Raw genomic sequence first — 12,891 nt, 5'->3', positions numbered from 1 at the left:
ATTAATAATAAGAATTTTGGATATACGTTGGGGGCGCATCAGTTGGAAGTGACGGAGGAGGAGAAGGACCTTGGGGTACTGGTTGATAGCAGGATGACTATGAGTCGCCAATGTGATACGGCTGTTAAAAAAGCAAATGCGATTTTGGGATGCATCAGGCGGGGTATTTCCTGCAAGGATAAGGAGGTGTTAGTACCGTTATACAAGGCGTTGGTGAGACCCCATCTGGAATACTGTGTGCAGTTCTGGTGTCCCATGTTCAAGAAGGATGAATTCAAACTGGAACAGGTTCAGAGACGGGCTACAAGGATGATCCGAGGAATGGAAAAACTGCCTTATGAAAGGAGACTCAAAGAGCTTGGCTTGTTTAGCCTGGCCAAAAGAAGGCTGCGGGGGGATATGCTTGCTCTATATAAATATATCAGGGGGGTTAACGTTAGGGAGGGAGAGGAATTATTTAAGTTTAGTACTAATGTAGGCACGAGGACGAATGGGTATAAACTGGATATTAGGAAGTTTAGACTTGAAATTAGACGAAGGTTTCTAACCATTAGGGGAGTGAAGTTCTGGAACAGCCTTCCGAGGGAAGTAGTGGGGGCAAAAGACTTTCCTGGCTTTAAGACAAAGCTTGATAAGTATATGGAGGGGATGTTATGATAGGATTGTTAATTTGGGCAATTGATCTTGGATTACCACCAGATAGGTCTGCTCAATGGTCTGCGGGGAGATGTTGGATGGAATGGGAACTGAGTTACTGCAGAGAATCCCTTCTTGGGTGCTGGCTGGTGACTCTTGCCCACATGCTCAGGGTTTAGCTGATCGCCATATTTGGGGTCAGGAAGGAATTTTCCTCCAGGGCGGATTGGCAGGGGCCCTGGAGGTTTTTCGCCTTCCCCTGCAGCGTGGGGCACAGGTCACTTGCTGGTGGTTTCTCTGCAGCTTGAGGTCTTCAAACCAATTTTGAGGATTTCAATAACTTGGTCCTGGGATAGGGGTTGTTATAAAATTGGATGGGTGGGGTTCTGTGGCCTGCCTTGTGCGGGAGGTCAGACTGGATGATCAGATTGGTCCCTTCTGACCTATGAGTCTATGAGTCTATGAGTCTATGTTTAGTTCAGTAGTCCAAGTCTGTTGAGATGGGCTTGCAGGCTTGCTGCTGCGGGCTGTGCAGACTACAGCCCACCAGCTTATTTAATCTGGCCCTCGAGCTCCCGCTGGGGAGCAGGGTCTGGGTTTCGCCCTGCTCCTGTGCTCCAGCCAGGAAGCAGGATTGGGGGTGGAGGGGTGCTCTGTGGGCACGTCATCTCTCGCGCAGCTTCCGGAAGCAGCAGCATGTTCCCCCTCCAGCTCCTACATTTAGGGGAAGCCAGGGGGCTCTGCACACTGCCACCTCCCCAAGCACTGCCCCCACAGCTCCCATTGGCCAGGAACTGCAGACAATGAGAGCGACAGGGGCAGCGCTTGTGGATGGGGCAGTGCACAGAGCCATCTGACCGCGGCTCCACATAAGACCCGGAGGGGATACATGGTGCCCGGAGCCTGCACCCTGAGCCCCTCCTGCGCCCCAACTCCCTCCCACAATCCTTTGGTCCCAGCCCAGAGCACCCTCCTGCATCCCAAACCCCTCATCCCCAACCCCACCCCAGAGCCTGCACCCCCAGCCGGAGCCCTCAACCCCTGTGCCTCAAACCCCTGCCCCAGCACGGAGTCCCCTCCTGCACCATGAACTCCTCATTTCTGGCTCCACCCTAGAGCCCTCACCCCCACCCCAAGTTTGTGAGCACTCATGGCCCACCATACAATTTCCATACCCAGATGTGGCCCTCAGGCCAAGAAGTTTGCCCACCCCTGCCATAGAGGCTAACAGCCTAGTGCTGCTACTATTTATTCCTATAGCTCAATGGTCTTGTTGGTATCCAGGAAGTGGACAGGCACTGCTAAAGGATCTCCTCTCAGCCTAAGGGGAGGATCCACAGGTCAGTGATACCAAATAATCACGGGGGACAACTAACGAGATAACAGGAATGGGAGTGAGGTCACAGGTCTAAATGAAGGGAACCTGATGGGGACACCGAGCAGAGAACCCCAGACAGTGACCATTGTGCCTCGAAGGCAGCAAGGGAGCCTCTAGCTCAATGGTAGAGGGCTGTGATGTAGGTCAAAAGTTCCCCCCTCCTGATGAATGAAGTTGGGATCCATACAGCTCCATGGGATGAAAATGGTTTTCCATTTGTATTTTGAAACTGTCAGGAAATCACAAGCTTTAGGCACATCCCATATCCCATGCACGGTTCCCTCAGCCCAAACTCCCATAGCAGGTCCAGGCCCTTCATTTGTTTAAAGGAAATAGAGATAGGTTTGGGGTCCCCAAACTCAACAGGCTCAGATAGTCTTGGGTCCCTGCTAGGCTGGGAAGTGACAGCACAAAGAGGAGCCAAACCTAGCTTCCCCCTAGACCTGGATTCTCTGGGCCTGACTCTCCACTGGCCTGCACCTCATTTACAGCAGAGGGAGTAAAACACTTCCCTTCTGCTTTGATAACTATGGCAATGAGGACTCAAGCCCTCCCCCTCTCACAGCTCCCTCTGCAGGGGCCTGATGCAGGAAACCTGGCCTGTGAGCTGAGTGGTGGCCAGCTAGGGCTGGCCCCGAGGAGCCTCCCTGCTCCAGGGGAAGATTGGTGCCATGGCAGCCCTGGAGAGTGAGTCCAGAGTTGGCCTGGTAGCAGATACCCCCATCATAAACCAGGGGGCCCTTGGCGAGGGGCCAGGCTGACCCCTCAGCAGGGCAAGGCCCAGCACTAGCATTTGGAGAGGGAGAAAGGTCTGAACCCTCCCTGGGTTCCAATGGGAAGGAATAAACTGACTTTCCATCAGCAACAGGCCATGAACACAGACCCAACTTCTGCTTCCTCCTGAGAAGAGCCAGGCAGCTCTAGCCCGTCCAAAAGCTTGCTGGGGCAGGGTGTGGCCAGACCTCAGGGGAGGGGCTGGGCTCTTTCCCCCTGCATCTGCAGGAATGGCCACCTGGGCTCTGGCTAATCCCAGCTGCCTGCAGGGTACAAAGGGGGCAGGCTGGGGGCAGATGCCTTATGGGTCACTAGTAGGAGAGTAGTATGGCTGGGGTGTGGTGTGGTGGGGGCTCCCTGTGGGAGTGGTGTGCTTTTGGCTGCTGTACTACCCCTTTGCTCTGGGAGCCCTGGGGGATCCTAGGGGGCTGGTCTGTGGCCAGAGAAGCCTGCAGTTCATGCTGCCTCCTGGCCAGGCTGGGATGGAGTCCCTGGCACTAACTGCTTGGGGTAAGTGAGGCCAGACTTGTGTGCCCCTCCGTGGATGTCTGGAGGGAGTCCAGGGTGTGGCTCCATGGAGAGGGGAAGGGACTGTCTCCCAGGGATCCTCAACCTGTCCAAGCCCTGCCCAGCAGCTGGCTGAGTCCTAGGCAGCAATGGCTGACCTGAGCTAGAGTTCCAGCTCCCAGCAGTGCTGCTGGGGCTTAGGAGCCTGGGCAGCCCCCTGCCAGCCAAGAGCCTGACCCCTCTGTGCAGAGGGGGCAGTAGTTCCTTGGATGGCTCTTGTGCCCTCTTCCCCTGCACTGGCTGCTGATCTCCTTGTTCCTCCCTAGACACAGCTGGGAGGCAGCATGCTCTGCAGAATGACTCCAGCTGTGGGGTCTGGATCTCCCGGGGCTGCAGATGGCTCCAGGATAGTGGGTGCCTCCTATGCTGGCTGTTTTGTCTCAGAATGGGTGAGTGACCTTCTGGAACCTGCCTTGGGTTCTGTTTGCTGCTCTGCCTGGCCTGACATCTGTGGGTCTCTCTCACCAGGATGGTGATTACCTGATGGTGGTTGGCATTGAGGGGATGGCTGCTGGTGGGCACAGGGCCCTACGTGAGGAGAAGGTGCTCAGGTGTCCCAGGAGCCTGCCAGGTGAGGGCCTAATGTCTTATGCTGAATTCCCCAGCCTGTGGCTGTGAATGATCTTGTAGAGATGGGTGCTCTCCTCCAGTTAGACAGAGGGAGGCCTTGGTCTGCATCCATGGGGAAGTGCTGCGTCTCCCTCTTCTCCTCCCTGGGGTCAGGTGGCCATTGTAAGGGCAGTGACTGCCCTTCTTCTCAGGCAGAGGAAGACAATGCCCTTGGCAGAGAGCACACCCTCCTGTTTGGCTGCTCTTCTCAGATAGGAGAGCCTGGCATTAATGGTCTTTGTATTGCACTGGTGCCTCAGGGCTCCAGGCAGGGCCAGGGGATGGTGACTGGTGCTGGAGGCTCTTCTAGAGACCATGTCTCCCATACCCCTTTAACCAAACAGGTATGGATTAAATAGTGTCTTGGGGCTGAGAATGCACAGATGGGGTCTTCCCCCCTCCCTGCCCCCGTGCTGGATGGTTCAGACTGAAGCCCCTCAGTGGAGTGTTTGAGCTGGAAGTAGGATGTCTGTCCTGCAGAACCCTTGGGGTCCTGAGGGAGCCTCAAAGCTCCCAGCCTAGCCAGGAGGGAGCATGCTCTATACCCCAGCCTCTTACCCCACCTAGTCTCTGTTCCTTCCTCTTGCTCTGAGTTCCATACTGCTTCCCATCTGTTTCACCCCAGCCCTGGATGCTCCAAGCCCCAGTGTCTGTGCTGCCATCCAGAGCCAGGACAGGCTGCCCTGTGCCTCCCCACCCATCACCCAGGGAGACTGTGAGGAACAAGGCTGTTGCTACAACCCCAGTGATAGGGTGAAGTCTTGTTACTATGGCAATACGGGTGAGTTTCTGTGTACATGAATTGTCCAGAGCTGACTGTAATGGTCCCACATGCGAGGGGCAGTGTCTGAGATGCCTGGCATCAAAGCAGAGTGGGGTTTCCACGTAGCCAGTCCTGCAGACAGCTGGGTGCTGGGCTAGTTAGTGTGATATATCAAGACCATGTGCAACACTTTCCATCCAGCTCAGTCTGAGGGCTGAGTGCTTCAGCCATGTCAATAACAGCCCCAGCCAATGGCCTGGAATCCACAGCACATGCCTCATGGCCATTGCAGCTCCACCATGAGCTGTATGCTGCCAGGGTCCCTTGCAGTGCCAGCCTGTGCTCTTTGGGGTGCCTGGAGGGGTGCAGTAGAATATGATGGGTTCTTATCCAGCTCCAGGACCAGCTGCTGGCTTCCTCTCCAGTGTCCTGAGACTGGCTAGCCCAGGTGGTAGGGTGACCCTGACCTGTCCTTAGCTCCCTTCCAGTGACAGCACAGTGCACTCCAGATGGCCAGTTCTCCCTCGCAGTCTCTCGGGCTGTGACTCTGCCTCCCCTGTTCCTGGACACGGTGTGTCTGGCCAGTGGGCGCGGAGCTGGCTGTGTCCCTGTGGAGCAGAACAATGCCTTTGTCCTGTTCTGGTTCCCACTCTCTGCCTGTGGCACCACTTTCCAGGTAAGAGTTGAGCTGGGGGAGACCAGGATGGGGTCACTTAGCAGGAATAGAAGGGGGGTTCAGATCAGAACAAGGTGCACTGGCAGGTCCCTTTCTGAGACCGATGCAATGACAAACCCTGCTGAAGCCTGGCCCTGCAAGAGTCGAAGCTGGTAGTCAGTGACCGCTGTATTCAGCACTGAGCACTGTGCTCCAGTTTGGAGTAAATTGTCATCCACCAAATTGGTGGATATGCAGTTACATGCCACCATGCATATACCCTCTGGCACTCTGTCTGACTCCAGTCTGATGGCTTCCAGTTCTGAGCAATATTGCTCATCCTTATATCAGATGAGAGGTTGCCACTGCTAAGTTACTGGAGAAACTACATGCCAACTAAGCCTGCTGCTGCACAGCGACCTTTTAAACCACCAGCTGCATGTTTGCCCTCACATTGCCCATTATGGTTTCATCCACCACACCAGGATGTTAGGACAGATCCACTCTGAGAGGAGTGGATATCTGTTATAATCCCCAATCAGTCCCTCTTCGCTGACCCCACAATCTGCCCACCTAGTTTTGACCTGCCCTGTTGCCAGTGGTACCTGTTGAACAGGTTTTGGACCGGGCAAGGTCTCTGTGCAGCCAGCCAGTATTGCTGGGGCCTTTGTGACAGCCCTTTGTGCAGCTGCAGTGCAACACAGATGATGACGCACATTGTCAATGAATTCCTGCTGACTAGGTTTAGCAGTGGGCTAGAAGAACTGCATCATGCTGCTGAAGATGCCATTGCTTGGCTAAAAGGCATGCATCTGACAAAGTGGGTATTCACCCACGAAAGCGTATGCTCCAATTCATCTGTTAGTCTATAAGGTGCCACAGGGCTCTTGTTGCTTTTTACAGATCCAGACTAACACGGCTACCCCTCTGATGATTGCTTGGCTAGATGACTATGCACACTCTAAATAAAATAAGTGACTGCTCTCTCCTTGCAGATGGCTGGAGACCAGGGTGTGTATGAGAATGAGCTGGTGGCATCCAGGGATGTGAGAACCTGGAATCTGGGCTCCATCACCCGGGACAGCACTTTCAGGTAACTCCTGGGGCTGGTATCTCTGCCCTGCATCTCCAGAGCTGCCTCTGTCATGTGAGCATTGCTCAGCTCATAGCAATAGCATGGGAGTGGTTCAGGGCCAGCTGTTCCTCCAGAAAGCTGTTACATGGCAGGTGCCAGACACTGCACAGTGAGTGACTCTCTCCAGAACCCTGGGTTCTCACAGCTCATTGGGGGAAGACTCACCATGAGGCATAAGGTGAATGGGGGCAAGCATGAAGCAAGTCAATAAAGGGGGATATTGGTTTGTAACCCTTTCCTGGGCTGGGGTGCAGGGAGGAAATGGAGTGAACTCACCAGCCAGCATGTCCCTCTGCAACCAGGCCTGGCATTGTAGCAACTCCACATTCAGCCTCTGTTCAGGATTCCAGCCTCTGGTCAGGGCCTTCATACTCACTCCTTCTGGTTCTGTAATCACTTACTCTGCCCCCTGTTGGAGGTTTTCCTATCTCCTCTCCTGGGGATGGGAGGGAACCAGGCCCACCCTCTGCTCTGGCTTCCAGCCCAGGAACCCTGGGGTCAAGCAGCTAACACCATCTCCTTACAAGACCACAGGTGTCTTTCCCAGGACTTCGCCATCCACTTCTCTTTGGAAGTCTGATTCCTTGTGAGGCTTCCTGCTGGGAAACCTCCTCTTGGCAGTTTCTATGGCTCCCCTGGCATCTGCCTGGAACCCCAGCTGCTCTGTCTCCATGGAGCCAATCCCAAAGTAGAACTCCCTGTGGCAGCTCTCCTCAGTCCTTCCTTATTCCCCTCATCTATAGGAACCACACATTGGTTTCTCCCCAAATGGGACTAATCCTTAATTGCCTCTTCTCCAGGTGCCCCTAATGGGGCAATTCAGCTCCCCTGAACCCTGTCCCTTCCACTCTGCACTGCATGCCTGGCCTTGATGATCTCTCATCTTCTTGGCACTTTCACCACCAGGTTACATGTCTGCTGCAGCTACTCTATCAGTGGGAACTTCCTCCCCTTGAGTGTCCAGGTCTTCACCCTGCCCCCGCCCCCTGCTGTGTCCCAGCCTGGCCCCCTGATGCTGGAGCTACGCATTGCCACAGGTAGGAGCGCTCCTTGATGAGTGCTGTAGGGTGAGCAGGGGCTCATTCTTACCTCTTAGTGCAAGAATCTGGTTTAGCTGCCCCTCCGGCCCGGAAGAGGCCTTAAGACTCTGTGGAATGGATCTGGGGAGGATGGGGGAGATAAGTCTGTGACTTGACTATTTTTCACTTTGATTTAAGATGCAATTAACCTCTCTCGGCCAGAAGTGAGCTGTATCTGTCCTCAGTGTATGGAAAGGCAGCCCTGCTCCTGCATTGTGGGCTAGATCTAGCACAGTGGGAACACTGCCCCCTGAGCTGGGGAGTCCAGGCCCCCCTGAACAGCCTGTGGGTGTCAGCCCTGTATGATGCTCTAAGCTTCTCTACCTGCATCTCATGCTGACCTGCAGTGATCCCTCTGTGCTTATCTCTGTTCCAGAGCAGAATTATGGCTCCTACTACACAGACCGAGATTACCCTGTGGTGAAGGTTCTGTGGGATCCTATATACGTGGAGGTCCGGATCCTGCAGAGAACTGACCCAGATCTGGTTCTGGTCCTGCACCACTGCTGGGCCACCCCAAGCACCAACCCTCAGCAGCAGCCGCAGTGGCCTATCCTAGTGGATGGGTGAGTGACTGGGGGTCCGGGGTAAGGGGTCTCTCTTTGGGCCTGGGAGTGCAGGGCACCATCTCTCAGCTGCTGCCCTTTGACCATTCCTCGGTGCCCGTATGCAGGAGATAACTACTGCACCCAGCTGGTGCCTGTGGGACCCGCCTCAGGGCTACAGTTCCCATCTCACCACCAGCGCTTCATCATCAGCACTTTCACCTTCGTGGAGTCTGCCTCCCAGCGGGCACTCACAGGGCCGGTATGGCTTCTCTTCAATGCTCTTATCTGCTGCTGTAGCTCCGTTCCATTGGAACAGCAGCCCAGCCTCTTGTGAGCTGCTCAGAGTGGACGTGAGACCTCACCTACCAGGTCCTCAGATGAGCAGAAGGGGGGCTTTGACCATTCATACTGAAGCAAACACCTCAGATGAATCATAACCAGCTAACGGCCAACTGGGGTTCTGTAGCTGGTGACTAGGGAGAGGAAGTGATGTTGCAGCTAGACTGGGACACTCTTCCTAAAGTCTGGGAAGAAGCAGCTCAAATGGAGCCTCTGACGCTCTTTGTAAATGGCAGGGTAGCAGGCCATGTGGAAAAACCTTTAAAACTAACCTTTAACCCTCATTGGGTGTAGAAATACTCTTGCCCTACAGCCTTGTTTCGGGGCTAGTTGCCCAGTGAGATCACAGGACTTGGAGTTAAAAACTATGGGACTGGTCACCTGAACCCACTTTCTAAGTTCTTCACTGGGACCTGAAGCTGTCACTTATTCCTATGCTAAAGACTGACCTGCCTCAGGTGTCTTGAGGTGTCACAAATGTGAAGTATTTACAGACTGAGGAGAATGCTATGCTAGAGCATGCTTCCCCACCCACTGCAGGAAGCATGCTCTAGCATAGCATTCTCCTCAGTCTGTAAATACTTCACATTTGTGACACCTCAAGACACCTGAGGCAGGTCAGTCTTTAGCATAGGAATAAATGTCAGATGCTGCTCATTCTAGAGCTGTGGTTCTCAACCTATTTACCTGCCTCTGATACTATCTGTATGGCCCTGAGGATGTCATGTGGGCTGCAGCTCTGGGCTGCAGGTTGAGAACCATCTCTAGAGCTTTAAACTAGTATGTGGAGGAAAATGTTCCTGGCACTTGAGATGCTAGCAGCTGCTTTATGGTAGTGGGAGTCTTGACCAAATTGCCTTGACTATTTGGTATCAAATAGATTGAACCAACTTAAGGACTGATTTGTAAATTGGACTTGGGTGCTGTTCTCACTATTTGATGTGGTGCTGTCCCCATCTCTTAGCTCACACTGAGACCTCTGACTACTGCTTTGCTCTGTAGATGTGACATGTCAGGGAGAAACTCTCCTGCAATCCCTCTCCTAACCACCTGCTCTGTGTTTGCCAATAGCTGCCTTTCAGGGAGCTCTTCCAAGTGCATTAGCTGCTCCCATTCCCATTGGGATGTACACTATATATGTCTGACCCATTAGTTCTTTTTCCTGCCCTTCTCCAGAGTGGGTGGCTGTGACAGTCTAAGCACAATCCAGGCTTGTCTGACTTGACACTGAATCTCCTTCCCTTAGTGTGGGAGAGCAGGGGGCCAGACTGCTGGGCTCCCTCGTAGGGGGTGTTCACCTATTGGCTGTGCTCCCAAAGCTTTGGGGAGTCAAGTGCTGGGTACAACAGCCCCTAGTCTGTTTGGAGAACCCCTGCAGCACTACTCCTACAGTGAACTGTGAGAGCCTGATTCCTAACACCTGTCTTTCCTCTAGGTGTACCTGCACTGCAGTGCCTCTGTGTGCTTGCCCTCCAGGCTGGAGTCCTGCACCATCTCCTGCCATGCTGGAGGCAGTAAGTGTCCTAGTTCTGCTCTCTAGGGTGTAGGGATAAGGGCTGCTGCCAGGACTCCTGTACTCAATAGTGGATCTAGAACAACCACTGAGGGCTGGTGATGCCTGGCTGCTCTTTCAGGAGGCGAGTGGCCATTGGCCTGTACACAAGGCACTTCAAGTAGGCAGGAGTTGCACAGACCTGCCAAAACTCAATTTTTGGGGTCAGTTGTGATTTGGGCCTGGCATGACTTTAGGACTCTTAGGGTTGATGACACTTTATTCTTTCAAATGGCAGTGATCATGGCTAGCACCCTCTGAGGGTGCAGCAGATGAGACTTCCATGCAGTGCAAATGTCACTACTTTTTGCTAGGCACTGCATTCTTAAGATCAGGTCAATGCAGCCACCTCTTCAAAGCCTGGACACAAGTTGATCTTTATTGGAGAATGGGGGAGTAGGGCTGTGCATTGCAATCTTTGCTGTAGGGGATGCTAGCTAACTTGTACTGTCTGACAGTCTCTGGGATGATGGGAACAGGACACTCTGGGGCAATACTGTTTTGAATCTAAAACATGTTGCTCATGTCTCTCTCAGGGGGTAGAAGGAGCTCTGAGCATCACCCAGAGACTGGCCTTTCCCCCATCACCAGCAGGGGGCCTGTGTTTCTTCTCCAGGATGGTGTAGAAAAGAATGATTCTGTGCAGAGCTCTCGTGAGTACCATGGACCTGAGCACTCATAGCACTTAGTCTCTTTGCAAGGGAGCTTGGGTGCAGCCATAAACAACACTGCCAGAGCTGCATCAGTTATAGGGACATAACATCACCTTGGGCTCAGATGAGCACCAAGATGCACTGCTCCCTGCCTGGCACTGATGTGTTTACACTGGCCAACCTGGCAGTTGTAAGCATCTGAGTCTAGAACCTCCATCCCTAGGTGTCTTGTCTTGGACCAATACCAAGGTGGGGGATTGATCTTTACCCCATTCACCTCTCATTACCTTGAGAGTTTTCACCATTTCTTCTCAGGTGGCTTTGCTGGCTCCTAGAACACCTGAAATGTCAACTGCAACCCCAATTCAGATTATGGTAGCATCAGGAGGGCCTCAAAATTAAAAACTGAAATTGCTGCTCATTTTGGTCACTAACACAGCAATGAGAGAGGTTCATACTAATCAAGTATCTAGCTCTCATGTTCCCTCTGTTTAGATGTAGGTGGTTTTTAATTAAAATCAGGGATGGACCATAGACAGAACTATAGTTCAGGTTCAAAACCACTTTGAATAGCAATTTGTTGCATATTACTTAAAGATACTTAGTCAGGAATAACACAGGCTCCAATATCTAAACACGTCCCTTTTAATGCTGAACTAGATTATCCCCTGCCCCTTCTTAAATTGGGGTACATCCAGACTACCCACCATATTGGCAGGTAGCGATCAATTTACCGGGGACTGATATATTGCATCTCATCAAGACGTGATATAGCGATTTCCCCAAATGCGCTCCCAGTCGACTCGAACTCCACTGGAGCAAGTGGCGGTAGCAGAATTGATGGGGTAGCTGCAGCCGTCTATCCCACGCCGTGAGGATGGGAGGCAAGTCGGAATAAGATGTCAACTTCAGCTATGGGAATACCGTAGCTGAAGTTGCATATCTTACTTTGACACCCCTCCAGTGTAGACCAGGCTTTGGACACTGGGATCTGATCTAGTATACTCTCCTGACTTAACAATGAGGAGTACTTGTGGCACCTTAGCCTAACAAATTTATTTGGGCATAAGCTTTCATGGGCTAAAACCCACTTCATCAGACACATGGAGTGGAAAATACATGTATGCACGTGCACACAATTATGACAAGATGGGAGTTGCCTTACCGTGTGTGTGTGTGGGGGGGGGGGGTCAGCGCTAATGAGAATTCAATTAAAGTGGGCTATTATCAACAGAGAAAATCACTACAAAGTAGTGATAATCAGTGCTTCTAAAGTAGAAGTCAACAGGCATCAGCATCCTGCTGTTTGCCTCAATACATTAGACTTGAGAAGATGAAAGGCCTGTCACCACTGGGAAGGAGGCCAAATTTTCCAGAGATGTTCCAGCTATCAAACCATTGAGGAGAACTATCTCCTTTTGGATGTAAGCACAGGCTAAAGGCTCTGGGCTTCCAACCAAGGGAATCTGCAAGAGTGAGGCATCAAATGACTAATATGCACTAGCTTAATATTTGGTGTGAAACAACTCTCCTCTGCACCTAAAATCATGATGCACACGTAGCTCCTTCCTCATTATGGGTGGGGCCTAATTTGAAGCAACAAAAGGCTTCAGTTCTCGCTTGCCTGTGTAGTTATACTCCTCATTTCTCTAACATGACTGCTGGAGCACCCAGGGTGCTAGCTGTTGCTGGTGTAGCACTTGCAGGAGCCCTGTTCATGATACTTGTCTCTGCGATGTAGTGAGTATGAAGAAATGCAGCCTGAAATTACATTGCAATAAACACTTCAGACAGACATATCTGCCATCTCTGGGTCTCTCTGGTCAGCTGGGAGGCAGCTGCTGCTAGGGTGGGGCAAGCAAGGTCTAGTACTTGACTGAATTGAGATCCCAATGTGTAGCCTTTGACAGGGCGAGTGCGGTTTATGTATGGGGTTTTTCCCTCCTTCCTGGTACCTGAAATTTCCCTCTCAATGCACATTAGAATGGTCTCCAGTCTGGTGCATGACCAAGGCCACTAGCACCCAACTGCACAAAGTGGTGGAACACTGCTGCCTTGTCAGCATTCTGAACAGATTGCCTTGTCAGGCTTCACCTGGCTGTAGCCTTCTGCCTCTGGACTAATGATGCCTGCCTTGATGTACTTGGCATACAAGCAGGGGCATCTGTACCCCCTTGTGTGTGGGCATGGGCTCCCTTTGCTT

General features: G+C 52.5%; 1 protein-coding gene across 1 annotated transcript; it reads left to right on the top strand.

Moving 5' to 3' along the window:
• The first annotated feature begins 3,823 nt into the window (after positions 1-3,823).
• LOC115655494 (zona pellucida sperm-binding protein 4-like) lies at positions 3,824-11,170 on the top strand. The gene is made up of 9 exons (XM_030570997.1): positions 3,824-3,926; positions 4,590-4,745; positions 5,216-5,403; positions 6,378-6,475; positions 7,424-7,554; positions 7,973-8,162; positions 8,232-8,403; positions 9,919-9,997; positions 10,572-11,170. The coding sequence occupies exons 1-9, from the start codon at positions 3,839-3,841 to the stop codon at positions 10,715-10,717; spliced, it is 1,248 nt and encodes a 415-aa protein (XP_030426857.1). The 5' UTR covers positions 3,824-3,838; the 3' UTR covers positions 10,718-11,170.
• Positions 11,171-12,891: the final 1,721 nt, after the last annotated feature.

Source organism: Gopherus evgoodei, chromosome 7 (genome assembly GCF_007399415.2).
Source record: "Gopherus evgoodei ecotype Sinaloan lineage chromosome 7, rGopEvg1_v1.p, whole genome shotgun sequence".
Classification (NCBI taxonomy): Eukaryota; Metazoa; Chordata; order Testudines; family Testudinidae; genus Gopherus; species Gopherus evgoodei.
This window is presented reverse-complemented; position numbering and strand designations above follow the sequence as displayed.

What these genes read in the sequence shown, in the direction of transcription:
- LOC115655494 (XM_030570997.1), top strand. Translation starts at nt 3,839, where the DNA reads ATGGTGGTTGGCATTGAGGGGATGGCTGCTGGTGGGCACAGGGCCCTA. An exon ending in TTGTTACTATGGCAATACGG is followed by an intron (nt 4,746 to 5,215) that starts GTGAGTTTCTGT and finishes GCTCCCTTCCAG; the next exon opens with TGACAGCACAGTGCACTCCA. An exon ending in AGCGGGCACTCACAGGGCCG is followed by an intron (nt 8,404 to 9,918) that starts GTATGGCTTCTC and finishes TCTTTCCTCTAG; the next exon opens with GTGTACCTGCACTGCAGTGC.